At 40.8% G+C, this 13,294-nt stretch overlaps 2 protein-coding genes across 3 annotated transcripts; both read right to left on the bottom strand.

Moving 5' to 3' along the window:
• Window positions 1–14: 14 nt before the first annotated feature.
• LOC121644031 (tripartite motif-containing protein 16-like) lies at window positions 15–9,308 on the bottom strand. Of its 2 annotated transcripts, XM_041991726.1 has the most exons (3): window positions 9,298–9,308; window positions 5,164–5,170; window positions 15–2,041 (listed from the first exon to the last, which is right to left on the bottom strand). In XM_041991726.1, exon 3 carries the CDS (start codon window positions 1,959–1,961, stop codon window positions 405–407), a length of 1,557 nt encoding a protein of 518 aa, XP_041847660.1. In that variant the 5' UTR covers window positions 1,962–2,041; window positions 5,164–5,170; window positions 9,298–9,308; the 3' UTR covers window positions 15–404. The 2 variants fall into 2 exon arrangements, with proteins under 2 accessions (XP_041847660.1, XP_041847659.1); XM_041991725.1 differs by lacking the exons at window positions 5,164–5,170; window positions 9,298–9,308 and having other exon boundaries at window positions 18–2,104.
• Window positions 9,309–10,631: 1,323 nt separating this feature from the next.
• LOC121644058 (tripartite motif-containing protein 16-like) lies at window positions 10,632–12,419 on the bottom strand. Its single transcript, XM_041991757.1, has one exon. The coding sequence runs from the start codon at window positions 12,408–12,410 to the stop codon at window positions 10,749–10,751; it is 1,662 nt and encodes a 553-aa protein (XP_041847691.1). The 5' UTR covers window positions 12,411–12,419; the 3' UTR covers window positions 10,632–10,748.
• Between the last annotated feature and the right edge of the window lie 875 nt (window positions 12,420–13,294).

Raw genomic sequence — 13,294 nt, 5'->3', positions numbered from 1 at the left:
CACAACTTACTGTTAACACTTTGAAATGTCTTCCATCAGGTTTCACAGAAAACTGAAATGAAGACAAAAAAATAATTGTTCATTGTTTCAAAGTTTATTTGTTTGAAAAATTGACTTTGTTCTGACAATAAACATGATGAATGATCTTATTTATTCTGATCCTAGAAATTAGCCTTTCTGAACATCATCATTAGACACCTTGTTTGTTTGCTGGTTTAGAAGGACCCTTGAGGATAGGTTTGACAAAACTGGGTAGTAGAAAATGATTTTTACATTTCCAAAGTGCTGAGAGTAAAATAACAAACAGGAAAAAAAAGCAAATAAAAAATGTCAAATAAACAACAGAACAGCAGAGCAGAGACATCACAACAATGAAGTCTCAGCAACAAGCAGAGAAAATAACTTTACTTCACTTTACACAACTCAGCACTGGATCCAGGACCGATCCAAAGTCCAGCATAGAGCGGCTGAGTGAATGTGGTCTGGACTCTGTGGAGGAGAGTCCTGGTTTCAGAGATGCTGTAGAAGGACAGAATACCTGCTCTGTGATCCAGATACACTCCTACTCTGGAGGACCGAGGACCTGAGATAAAGGTTCTGATGCTGTTGTACCGAAAATAATAACGTTTTTGGTATGAACATAATGTCCAAGATTTGTCATTAAATCCAAATCCACTTTCATCTCCTGCTCTGCTGATATTCTGGTATACGAATGATACAGAAACATTTCCTCTCATTTCCACCTCCCAGTAACAACGTCCAGTCAGCCTCTCTCTACTCAGAATCTGGCAGAATTTAGTGAATCTGTCTGGATGACTAGAATAAGACTGATATTGATCCATTCTTGTCACCTTTCTGTTTCCCTCTGACAGTAACAGCAGTGTGTGTGCTGTGTTTGGATCCAGTGTGATTTCACATGAATATTTTAAGAATCCAGCTCTGCTCGTTGGTTCTGGTTGTGGCAGTAAAACATCCACATCAGTGACTGTCAGTGAGATGTTTGTCCATCTGTCTGTCAGAATGTCCTGTAGTTTATCTCTGAGCTCTGACACAGCTGCTGTCACATCCTCAAAGTATCTCAGAGGACGGATATTGATGCTGGATGAGTGTGTAGACTCACTGAGTGCTGACAGTGAGGGGTAGTTGTGTAGAAACTGGTTGTGATCCTCTGTGTGTGAGAGCTGCTTCAGCTCAGCGTCTTTCCTCTTCAGCTCAGTGATCTCCTGCTCCAGCTTCTCCTGAAGCTCTTTGACTCCACTCACTTCAGTTTCCTGCTGGGATCTGATCTGCTGCTTCACATCAGAGCTTCTTTTCTGGATGAGACGGATCAGCTCAGTGAAGATCTTCTCACTGTCCTCCACTGTTTTATCAGCAGAGTGATTGATGGCCTCCACCTCCTGTTGAAGCAGCTTCACATCTTTCTCTCTGTCCTGGATTCTCTGCTGGATTTCTTGTCGACTCACCTCCAGCTCTCTCTGCCTCTCAGTCCTTTCTGCTGCAGCTGAGACTGTGTCGTGGCCTTTATGTTTGTCCACAGAGCAAAGATAACAGATATATTTCTGATCAGTACGGCAGAACATCTTCATCACCTCATCATGACGAGAGCAGATGTTCTCCTGGAGGTTCTTGGAGGACTCCACCAGCTTGTGTTTCTTTAATGGAGCCACATCATAATGAGGCTGAAGGTGTTTCTCACAGTAAGAGGCCAGACAGAATAAACAGGACTTGATGGCTTTCAGTTTTCTTCCAGAGCAGAAATCACAGGCCACATCTTCAGGTCCAGCATAGCAGTGATCAGCAGGAGCAGCTTGGAGTCCAGTCTTCTTCAGCTGCTCCACTAAAGCTGCTAACATGGTGTTTTTCACCAGGACAGGTCTCGGTGTGAAGGTGTGCCTACATTGAGGGCAGCTGTAGATTCCCTTCTGATCCTCTCCATCCCAGAAGCTTTTAATACAGTTCATGCAGTAGCTGTGTCCACAGGGAATAGTCACCGGATCCTTCAGTAGATCCAAACAGATGGAACAAGAAATATTTCCTTGGTCTACCTGAAGTCCTTGTGTTGCCATTTCACCTCACAGTGACTGTCTGAGTGTGATTAACACTGTCTATAAACTGTAGATCTGAAGGGAAGGAACAAGAAAACATGAGGACAGAGAAGAAGAAGGAGGAGTTTTATCAAGTTCTTCCAGATTCCAAAACAAGTAGAACTGTGAAGGAAGGTTTGTTTCCTCATTTTTCTTATTAACCCTTGTGTGGTGTTCATATTTTTGTTACTGAGCCAGTGTTCATGGGTCTGGTGGACCCGCTAGAGTTTTGGGTTTTCAAAACAACACAATCAAACAATTTTATGTGAAAATACTCAACAGATGTTGTAGTGTTAAGCGTCATTAAACATTAAAGATGTTTAATAAAATTATTCATTTTAATAGTTTCTAGAAATTATGTTATTAATTTCCTCGGGGGCACCACCACACAGATAGCTTTATCCTAACCTAATGGCTGTGTGGACACCATTAGAGAACTAAATTAATTAATTTAATAAATTAATTAATTCAAGCTAGAAATCAATCAGTTATCAATCAATCAGTCTCAGGACGCTACTAACGTGAATTCTTACGTCGAAGGGACCCATAACATGGTTCAAAGGAGAAGTTCACAATAACCAGACCAGTTTAGGATAAATATGAAATATTTATTACTAAACTAATAATGCATAAATGAAAAGGAAATATTTACAAAGTACTTCGCATGGAGAAATGAATCAAACATTGTAAAATGCAGAATATGGAGTTCAACCCAAAATCTTATTTCAGTGTGTCAGAATGAATTAAATGTATGCAAGAAATGAACAAAGTGAATTAACCTGTGGTGTTAATTAAACTAAGGTTCAGGACTGAAAAAGATCTCTAAATCCTAAAAGGAAAAAGGGAAAACTGAATCTCATCTGTTAAACTGGAAGTTTAACTAAGATGTAGAACTACTGGGGTCACTGTCAGACAACCAACCATTCTGGGAGCAGATAAGCAGAGAATTGATCCGAGCAGGACTCGTCCGGTTCTGTTTGGATCGAGCTGACTTACGACCGTTGTGGTGACTCTGATGGCGAGTGAGGAAGTTGCCGCAGGTGGTTTGGATCCCAAGCGACTTCCAGAAGGCCAGAAGATGTGTCACGTGGTGGTCCGAAGGTTTGGATCAGGCAGCTCTGCGGATGCGGACTCTCCCGCGGCTCGGCTGGTGGTATCGATGATGGACAGTGAATGACTTGCAGTGATATGGCAAAAGATGAAAATGTCCAGCTTTAGGTCAGTCCAAAAAAAAAAGAAACTCTGTAGGATCTATTTAGGATCTATATTAAAAGTCCAAAAGATAAAACATAACTCAAGAAAAGCGAAGTATTAGCTGGAAAAAAGGAATGAACTACGGAGTCCAAAAAGAGCCAAAAATTGTCAATCATGCATCTGGTATGCAGGCACCAACTTTAGTTTCTGTAGTGATGTTCTTCACATCACTGCAAACTTAATTCTCAGGCAGCATCTCTCTCTCTCTCTTGCGTTCAGACGAAGTCCTAACTCTGAAAAAGAGCCATGTCTGGAGAGAATGGGTTGAAGGGAACTTGAAGTCCACTTGAAGCAGCGAGGGCCACGGAGGAAGAACAGTCAACTAAGTAAACTCTTTGTTCTGAGTTTAAAAGTGTTAGTTTGGAGACACACCCCATGGAAGGATGTGTGACCATTATCTTGGCCAATAACAGTCTTGTGGGCTGGTTTTGGGTCAGATAGCAGATTCAGAGGGGCTGGCCTGATCATTTTGTAAAGAGTTATCACATTAAACATTTTGTGAATATATCTATATATCCAAGTTACTAAAGCCTTAAATGAGACATCATTAAAATCCATCAGTGAATCATCGAAAAGACGATACAATAGTAAAAAGGTTATATCTCACACAAACACAGTAATAAAGTTTCAGGTCACCAATTAATCAAGCTTGTTGATTAAACCTTGTACAAAATGATAATGATTATATGCATGTGCATGGTATCAAGATAAAACACACATATATATATATATGTATCTATTTAAATGAACATTGTTGACTAGTAAAAGTATGATCTTTTACTCTTCACACAAAGTCTTTGTCTCCTCTTGCTGGGACACAGAGAAACAGAGAAAGACACTTTATCACTCTCTGGAATGTTAAGATAAACTTTTCTTGGTGTGTCCAGGTGTTCTGTTTCCAGTTAAGACTGCCTGAAAAAGGGGGTTTTTCTTTATCAGTTGAAGGAAAACACAAGTTAATAAGAGACAGTTTCAAAGTGGACATTTTGGATGAAGAGTTGCATCTGGGACCCTTTGGTTGTTAACTAAAAAGCAAATTTATGTTGCAGAAGATTAAAGTTCAGAAATTTCCCAGGTCTCGTAAATAACTTGATGAAGTCCTCCCAGTCCATGTTGGGGAGAGTCGACCTTTGTTGACCTGTGGAGCTGGAAACCAAGTCATAAATTTGAGTCAGACCCCCACTTTGGGAGTGAAACTGTTAGTCTGTAAAGAGAGAAAATCCTCAGAGATTGTTTAATTCAGTCACAATTAAACAAAGGTTCCAATCTTTATTTTGAAGACGCTGGAATCTGCTACAATGTTTACTTAATCACAATTACAAGCCACATGAACAGCAACCATGGTTAATATTTGCCCTTTACCTTTTATAGAACACATTTATGGATTAATGTGCAACTCGTTTTTTTTAATAAAATGTAATATAAATATGAAAATCAGGTATAATCAAGTGAAGTGAGTGGAAAAAAACACATTTACAAATGAAGCAAGATGTTTCACAACTACTGATTTTATTCATTTGAACTTCATTAGACATATAATTCATTTAGGTTAGTTAACATAACACAAGTTGAACATATACACTAACAATATCAGTCTCTTCACATCAGCCCCACTGAATTCTGTTTACACAAGTCTATACAAAACATGAGGGGCAGAATTTCACAGAGTGTGTGTTGCATGTGTATTTGTTACACTTGCTGCATGTATATTGAGTTTTCCTGTCCAACTTGGGTCCACAGACTTCACAGCGCTTCTTTTTGTTTTTGCTGGCCACAACCTAGAATAATGTTGCAAAGCATACATGACATACTGCAACAGCATCACACACTTACTTCAGGTTCATCAGATGGTGGTTTTGTAGGTCGGGTGGATGGGGCACCAGCATTCTCCTCTTGAATTCTCCCCACAATGGCTGCAGAAGCTGGTGTTCGTGGAACATGTTGTCTTTTGAGGATTTGAGGTCTCACCAGTGCCTTTCCCAGTTCCTCGAGAAAGAGGCTTCTCCTCTGGAGCTTCCCCCTGTTCCACTCTGTGTTCAATGCCATCTAGTCTATCTGGTGGGCCTCTGATCCCGGAGCTGGTTGCTGACGGGCTGGTCGTCTTCGTTTTGATTGAACCTCATCTTCTTCTTCAAAGTCACTATCAGACTCTGAATTTTCAGAAATATGATCTTCAAATTCTGAAAACTCTTCCTCGACATCATCTTCAGAAGCTTCTCTCTCTTCCCAAATCAATTGCAAGGCCCTCTCAACAGATAATCTTTTGACCATCTTGATCACTTGTGATAAGCTACTACACTGGCAAAGCCTTTATTTATAGTGTCACGCCCCTAATTTGCAGGTGGGATAGGGTATGAGAAAAAAAAAAAGTTTGGTTCCCGCAAGACAGAGGGTAAAATGTGCAGGAAAGTAAGAGCAGATGGTGTTGGTTGCAACTTTGTGCGGGAACAGGAGGGGCAGAAAACACTATCAGTAGCCCCAGAAAGGAGGAAGACAGAGTGAAGGTACACAGGACCTATACTTTCCACACTTTATTATCCCTGGGTCCAGTGGACCCACACACCCTGTATGTAATATAAAAGCGTTGGGTGGTGTACAGTATGCGGTCATTGAAAATGTGTTTTGATGTATGTTCTTCACAGATAATGAGCCAAAGCCAATGAATTTCAGGTTGAAAAAATAATTAATTGTTTCATTTTTCTATTGATAAAAACTGAAAACGGGTCCCACAGACCCGAACAGCATACAAGGGTTAAACGTAAAGTGAATTCTCTTACAAAACCATTTCAGTCTGGCTCCATTACCTCTCCTTTGCACTACACACTTTATATTTAAATATATAAAGAGACAGACCTTTTTATATAGATGTGTACTTGTCTATACTTTTATATTCATGTTAATACTGTTAATGCTCTGTCTTTGTTTTGTGTTCTTTTTGTTCCGTTTCTCTTTTTCTTGCACCACCACTCCAAGACAAATTCTTTGTATGTGCAAACTTGATTGGCGATTAAGTCTTTTCACTGTAATAGCTGTGAATGTGGACACATTTGTAAGTATCCACAAGGTCATGGTGCTACATGTGATACACTACCGCTACTAAAGTCTTTCTCACCAACCGAGTCCATGACCTCTGACAGTTCAGCTCTGGAGTCTTTGGCAGGAAGTGAGACCCTGTGCAGCAGGCAGTGCATCCACATCACCTGCAGAGTCACATTCTTTACAAACGCGATCAGTCCTCTTTTTAAAACAGCTACTTAGCGCGATACATTTGACACATATTGATAATTTAATGTCATCTGACTCCTTGAAGGTAAATCTGAACTTCAGATAATTAAATGTAAATTTCCTCATTTGAACTCAGACCCTTATCAGCTGCTACATCAGCAGCAGATGCCGCCTCACCACGTACGTTTTCACCAGTGGTTTCTGAGGTGGAGGAAATTTCTCTTCTGCTTGTGGGTGAGTTACATAATGATCCATTTTGCTCGTAACAATGTCCATACAGTTGGTATTATAATAAACTGGCTTCAGTAACTGGCTGCTGTGGATCAGAGCTGCAGTGTTTTAGCAGAAAATCTGGATCTGAGATTCCTGGATGAAAAAAATCATGCTGTTTTATCGTCAATGTTTTTCAGCATCTTCTTTCCAAATAATCTTGGTGCTGCATCCTTGAGTTGTGGATTTTATTCAGCTGGTATCTGAATGGGCCAATCATGGGGATCCTGACAGAGTCAGCATGTAACGTGCAGCCTGGGATGGTTACAGCAGTAATAGGGGAGGATCCTCCTCTTTGTGTGCAGGAAGCTTGAAGGAACTGGTCTAGACTGGTCTTGTGCTGTGAGTGAACTGGTTTCCAGCTTGAGATAGTCCCTGTATGTCACTGAATGTAAAACTTTGACTGAAAGATAAAATCTTCTGCCTCCATTTATCCGTTCACTAAAACATGTTGGATTCATGTTGAACAATAAAGTTGGTCCAGATTGTATTGATGGATTTCAGTAGTGCATTTAACACAATCCAACCTCATTTGATGGTGAGAAAGTTGCTGCACTGGGAGTTAATCCTACACTGGTTTCATGGAGACAGAATTGTTTGACTGATCGTAGCCAGCAGGTCAGATTTAACACATGTACCTCATTCTTAAGGAACACCTTTACAGGAGCACCTCAAGGGTGTGTGTTGTCACCTATCCTTGACACTTTATATACAAATGACTGTCCAGCATCCTTTCCAGCACATGCCTGTTTTAAGTATGCTGGTGACACGGCACTGGTGGCTTTTCTACAGGTGGATGTTGTATCAGTGGAAGGATCTGAAAAGGAGGTCCAGGGTTTTATCCAGTGGTGTGCAGACAGCTTTCTTCAGATCAATGTTAAAACAACCAAAGAGATTATTGTAGATTTTACCAAGAAAAGAACAGATGTTTCCCCGTCTATGATAAATGGTGAGCTAGTAGAGCAGGTGTCAGCCTAGAGATACAGAACCTAGGAGTGGACACTGATGACAAGCTGTCATTTCAGGCCTGTGCTCTCAGTAAGACCAAGAAGCTGCAGCAAAGAATGTTGTTTCTTAGAAAACTGAACATCTTTAGACTGGACAGTCATGTCCTTCAGATATTCTACAAGGTTCTGCAGCGCGTTTTGTTGTTTGGTCTTATCTGCATTTTTAGTTATATGTACGAGAAAGAGCAGAAAAAACTACAACGTACAATTAACACAGCAAGTAAGATGATTGGACTTGAACAGGATTCTGCTTCTCAGCTGTACAAAGAGCCGAGTCGACCAGCTTCTTAGTGATATAACTCACCCGCTTTTCCCAAAACTGGTTAAGAGTTACAGACAAAAGAGGAAGATTAGAACGGTGAGGTTTTCCAGGTGTTTTGTACCTGCAGCCATCAGGTTTTATAACAGTAGAGTCCAAACACATGTAGCATCATGAGGGACTCTTTAGCCTACATGTACGTATGTACTGCTGCACACACATGTACCTGGGCCTGGTTTTACATTATAGATGACACAATACTGGTTTTTATTGTACTATTTTCACTGTTTGATGTTTTCATTGTTTCTTAGCTGTACTTGTTTATTTGTCTTTTTCTTTCTTTTATGTGTTTTTATAGTAAGTGTTTGTGTTGTTTTTCTGGTGGGATAATAAAGTTTACCTTACCTTACCTTACCTTACTTACCTTACCTTAACTTACCTTACCTTACTTACCTTACCTTACCTTACCTTACCTTACCTTACCTTACCTTACCTTACCTGGATTTAAATTTGTGGGGAAAAATATTGATAAAATATATATAAACAATAAACAAAGTCTAAACAACAAAAAACTTTAGGTCCTGGGCCCCCTATGGGCCTAGGACCCCCTTTTGACAACCTCATACTCAGGCCATCTATAAACACCAGGTGTGACAGGGAGGGAAGAAGGAAATATGTGGACAGAGTGGAGCTGCTGTGTTTGAGATCAGGAAGAAGAAGGAGGTTAATCAGATTATTTTCTAGCAGAATAAAGGAGAATGTCTATAAATGTCAAATTTAACCTCATTTACAAATAAAGATGTAGTGAAACATGTCACGGTGGTTGCCTATAGTCGGAATCTCCCAGCTGTCCCTGAAGGCATCCTTCCTCCAGTGCGCTCCTGATTATTGATGCGCTCCACCTGCGCTGCGTGCTTTATATACCAGTGCACAACACCACTCCTTTGCCAGATCGTCTTGGTTAACTCCCTGCACGTTTCCAGCCCTGATTTCTGCCTGTTTTTGATCTCCGACCCGTTTCTGACCTGGATATCCGGATTTTTGCCTGTCCCCTGTCTGGTAACTCTGATCTTTCTGTTATTTGACCGAGCTGATAATCTGACCCTTGGACTGTCTGTTTGGATTTGAATTTGGATCTGGATCTGGATCTGGATTTGGATTTTGGATTTGGATGTGGATTTGGATCTTGGATTAACACAACTTGTTTCTCTCTCCCTTCCGCTGGAGGAACCATCCGGACCCCCTCCCCTTCTTTGAACATATACCCAACTCAAAGTCTCAGTTTAACCATTATCTTCCCTTGCTAACCCATCCTGTTTCAGCAGCCCCGACAGACGCAGCGGATCTTCTCACTGTTATTGCAGTACAGGAATTCTGCCGGCTCGCTCCAATTTCTCCCGCCGGTACGTAATCATCTGTATGCATAAATCCCCATTTTGTCACCTGTTCTCACCTTGGCTCTCCTATTCTCGCAGGCTAGCGGGCTACGAGACCGGACCCGGTTTTCCTGGAAGCCACTCACTATTATTCAATAAACCTGTTTTCAATCCAATCCTGTCCTGATACTGTTTACGGTCCAGTTTGCTAAATCCATCACAGAAACATTTACTTCTTTTATTGTAAATAATTCTTGGCTCCATATTTCAGTTGTTTTTCTCAAAGTCAGTTCAGTTTCTCTTTTGGTTCAATAACAGAAAAATACAGGAAAGATTTTTAAGACTAAAATGTGATGAAACATTTAGATGAATATAAAGTTGGAAACTCCTCTTTACTTTGACCTGCTCGACACTCGTACCTGTGATGATGCTGTAATCTCATAATACCTGGACCAGAACAAAGATGCTTCAGTTCTCTTTCCCACCGCAGAAAATTTCTCTTTATTTTACAGTCTTTATAATATTCTGATCAATAGTCACATTTCTAATAGTGCATCAATGACAGCAGCAGAAACTCACTAAATATACTGAAACACAGCTTTTAAATATCTTTGTCTTTGTCTGGTATTACAGCCTCACTTCAGTTCTCACACAAACTCAATTCATGTTCAGGATGAATCCAGAATTTATTCTTTACAGCAAAAATCCAAGTTTAGTCTAAAGAATCAGAACATCCTGGTTCTGGGTTATCAAGGAGATTTTTACTGAGAGTTTTAGTTTGAAACTTAAATGTTTTCATATTTGCAGGAGCGTCATTACTGCAAGAATAAACTGATCTGATCAGATGAATGAGATCAGCCCAATAATGAAAACACAGTTTACACTATATACAGTCTCTGGTTCACACAAGAATCAGTGGAAATGAGAATATTAATAAAATCTTGTTGTTAATAATGATTTTTACATTTCCAAAGTGTTGAGAGTAAAATAATGTGTGATGAAGGAAGGTCTGCTGGTTTCTCTGTTTGGCTCCATGAAGTGGAAGAGAAACAACAACATACAAATACATCAATACAAATATTCAACACATATTTAGAGAACAGAGAAGTTCAGATTTTCATGTTGATGGAAATAAAAATCATCATTAGCAGTGATTTCCTCCAAAAAGAAACAAACAGGAAAAACCAGCAAATAAAAAGTCAAATAAACAACAGAACAGCAGAGCAGAGACATCACAACAATGAAGTCTCAGCAACAAGCAGAGAAAATAACTTTACTTCACTTCACACAACTCAGCACTGGATCCAGGATGAAAATAAAGTCCAGCATAGAGCGGCTGAGTGAATGTGGTCTGGACTCTGTGGAGGAGAGTCCTGGTTTCAGAGACGCTGTAGAAGGACAAACTACCTGCTCTGTGATCCAGATACACTCCTACTCTGGAGGACCGAGGACCTGAGATGGAGGTACCGATGTTGTTGTACCAAAAAGTATAACTTTTTTGGAAACAATATAATGCCCAAGATTTGTCATTAAATCCAAATCCACTTTCATATCCTGCTCTGCTGATATTCTTGTATGCGACTGCTACAAAAACGTCTCCTTTCATTTCCACCTCCCAGTAACAACGTCCAGTCAGACTCTCTCTACTCAGAACCTGCCAGTGTTCAGTGAATCTGTCTGGATGACTAGAATAAGACTGGTGTTGATCCATTCTTGTCACCTTTCTGTTTCCCTCTGACAGTAACAGCAGTGTGTGTGCTGTGTTTGGATCCAGTGTGATTTCACATGAATATTTTAAGAATCCAGCTCTCCTCTTTGGTTCTGGTTGTGACAGTAAAACATCCACATCAGTGACTGTCAGTGAGATGTTTGTCCATCTGTCTGTCAGAATGTCCTGTAGTTTATCTCTGAGCTCTGACACAGCTGCTGTCACATCCTCAAAGTATCTCAGAGGACAGATATTGATGCTGGATGAGTGTGTAGACTCACTGAGTGCTGACAGTGAGGGGTAGTTGTGTAGAAACTGGTTGTGATCCTCTGTGTGTGAGAGCTGCTTCAGCTCAGCGTCTTTCCTCTTCAGCTCAGTGATCTCCTGCTCCAGCTTCTCCTGAAGCTCTTTGACTCCACTCACTTCAGTTTCCTGCTGGGATCTGATCTGCTGCTTCACATCAGAGCTTCTTTTCTGGATGAGACGGATCAGCTCAGTGAAGATCTTCTCACTGTCCTCCACTGTTTTATCAGCAGAGTGATTGATGGCCTCCACCTCCTGTTGAAGCAGCTTCACATCTTTCTCTCTGTCCTGGATTCTCTGCTGGATTTCTTGTCGACTCACCTCCAGCTCTCTCTGCCTCTCAGTCCTTTCTGCTGCAGCTGAGACTGTGTCGTGGCCTTTATGTTCATCCACAGGGCAGAGATAACAGATACACTTCTGATCAGTACGGCAGAACATCTTCATCACCTCATCATGACGAGAGCAGATGTTCTCCTGGAGGTTCTTGGAGGGCTCCACCAGCTTGTGTTTCTTTAATGGAGCCACATCATAATGAGACTGAAGGTGTTTCTCACAGTAAGAGGCCAGACAGAATAAACAGGACTTGATGGCTTTCAGTTTTCTTCCAGAGCAGAAATCACAGGCCACATCTTCAGGTCCAGCATAGCAGTGATCAGCAGGAGCAGCTTGAAGTCCAGTCTTCTTCAGCTGCTTCACTAAAGCTGCTAACATGGTGTTTTTCACCAGGACAGGTCTCGGTGTGAAGGTCTGCCTACATTGAGGGCAGCTGTAGATTCCCTTCTGATCCTCTCCATCCCAGTGGGATTTAATACAGTTCATGCAGTAGCTGTGTCCACAGGGAATAGTCACCGGATCCTTCAGTAGATCCAGACAGATGGAACAAGAGAAGGTTTCTGGGTTGAGCTGATTTTCCTGCTGCGCCATTTTCCTCTTCACAGTAACTGTCAAACAGTTTAACTTTCCCTGAATAGAAAGAGTGTGTGCGCTCTGAAGGACAACAGATCTCACATGAAGCAGGAAATGAGTCTTACCAGCAGCTGCATGTTCCACCATGTTGCTCAGACCCATCCTGATGAAGAGAGATCTGTGGAGGGGCGGGAACATAGAAACACCTGCTAGGAGTGGCTACAGGAACTAACATGTAACATGAAGCGCCTCATCTGCAGTATCAGTGCAGACTTGGAACAGATCTACTTCTATTTTCAGCCTCTTCTACTGTTGTTTGCAATTTTCCTTTAGAGACTCTCCACAGAGACGATACTGACCCTCTGTTATCTGCTGAGGCTCAACAGCTGCTTTGCTCAACTTTCAACATAAACTTCAAATTTAAATCACTTCATGAGTCCATCATTTAGTCCACCATCAAAGGACCTCAGAAGGGTCAACCACTCATTTCAAGACAGTTTGAGGGACACTCCTTTGTGGACAGCACGCTAGATTTAAAACATGAGTAAAGCTCTACAACATGACTTATGGAGTCAGAAAATATTAGAAAACTAAGATCAGAGTGACGGAGAATTTTGACAGATACTTCAACTCAGGAAAATAAAACCCCAACATAAAGAGTTTCATATGGAGACTTCAGTTTTTGTAACGTTTAACACTAAAAATATGGTTTATATAGTAGTTTTAACTTTAAATAATAGCTTTGAATAAAAACTATGATTATTGTTTTCATCTCATTATTAACTGTTGCTGTAGTCACAGTGGATTTTAATTGTAATTAACTGTACAACCACCAGGAGGAGGAATAACTCCACTGAAACTTCTAGATCATGAAGAAAATGTGATGTTTTCTCTGCACCTGC

The sequence above is a fragment of the Melanotaenia boesemani genome, chromosome 8 (assembly GCF_017639745.1).
Source record: "Melanotaenia boesemani isolate fMelBoe1 chromosome 8, fMelBoe1.pri, whole genome shotgun sequence".
Taxonomy (NCBI): Eukaryota; Metazoa; Chordata; class Actinopteri; order Atheriniformes; family Melanotaeniidae; genus Melanotaenia; species Melanotaenia boesemani.
This window is presented reverse-complemented; position numbering and strand designations above follow the sequence as displayed.

Coding starts and splice junctions, on each gene's coding strand:
- LOC121644031 (XM_041991725.1), bottom strand. CDS start 2,066: ATGGCAACACAAGGACTTCAGGTAGACCAAGGAAATATTTCTTGTTCC.
- LOC121644058 (XM_041991757.1), bottom strand. CDS start 12,410: ATGGCGCAGCAGGAAAATCAGCTCAACCCAGAAACCTTCTCTTGTTCC.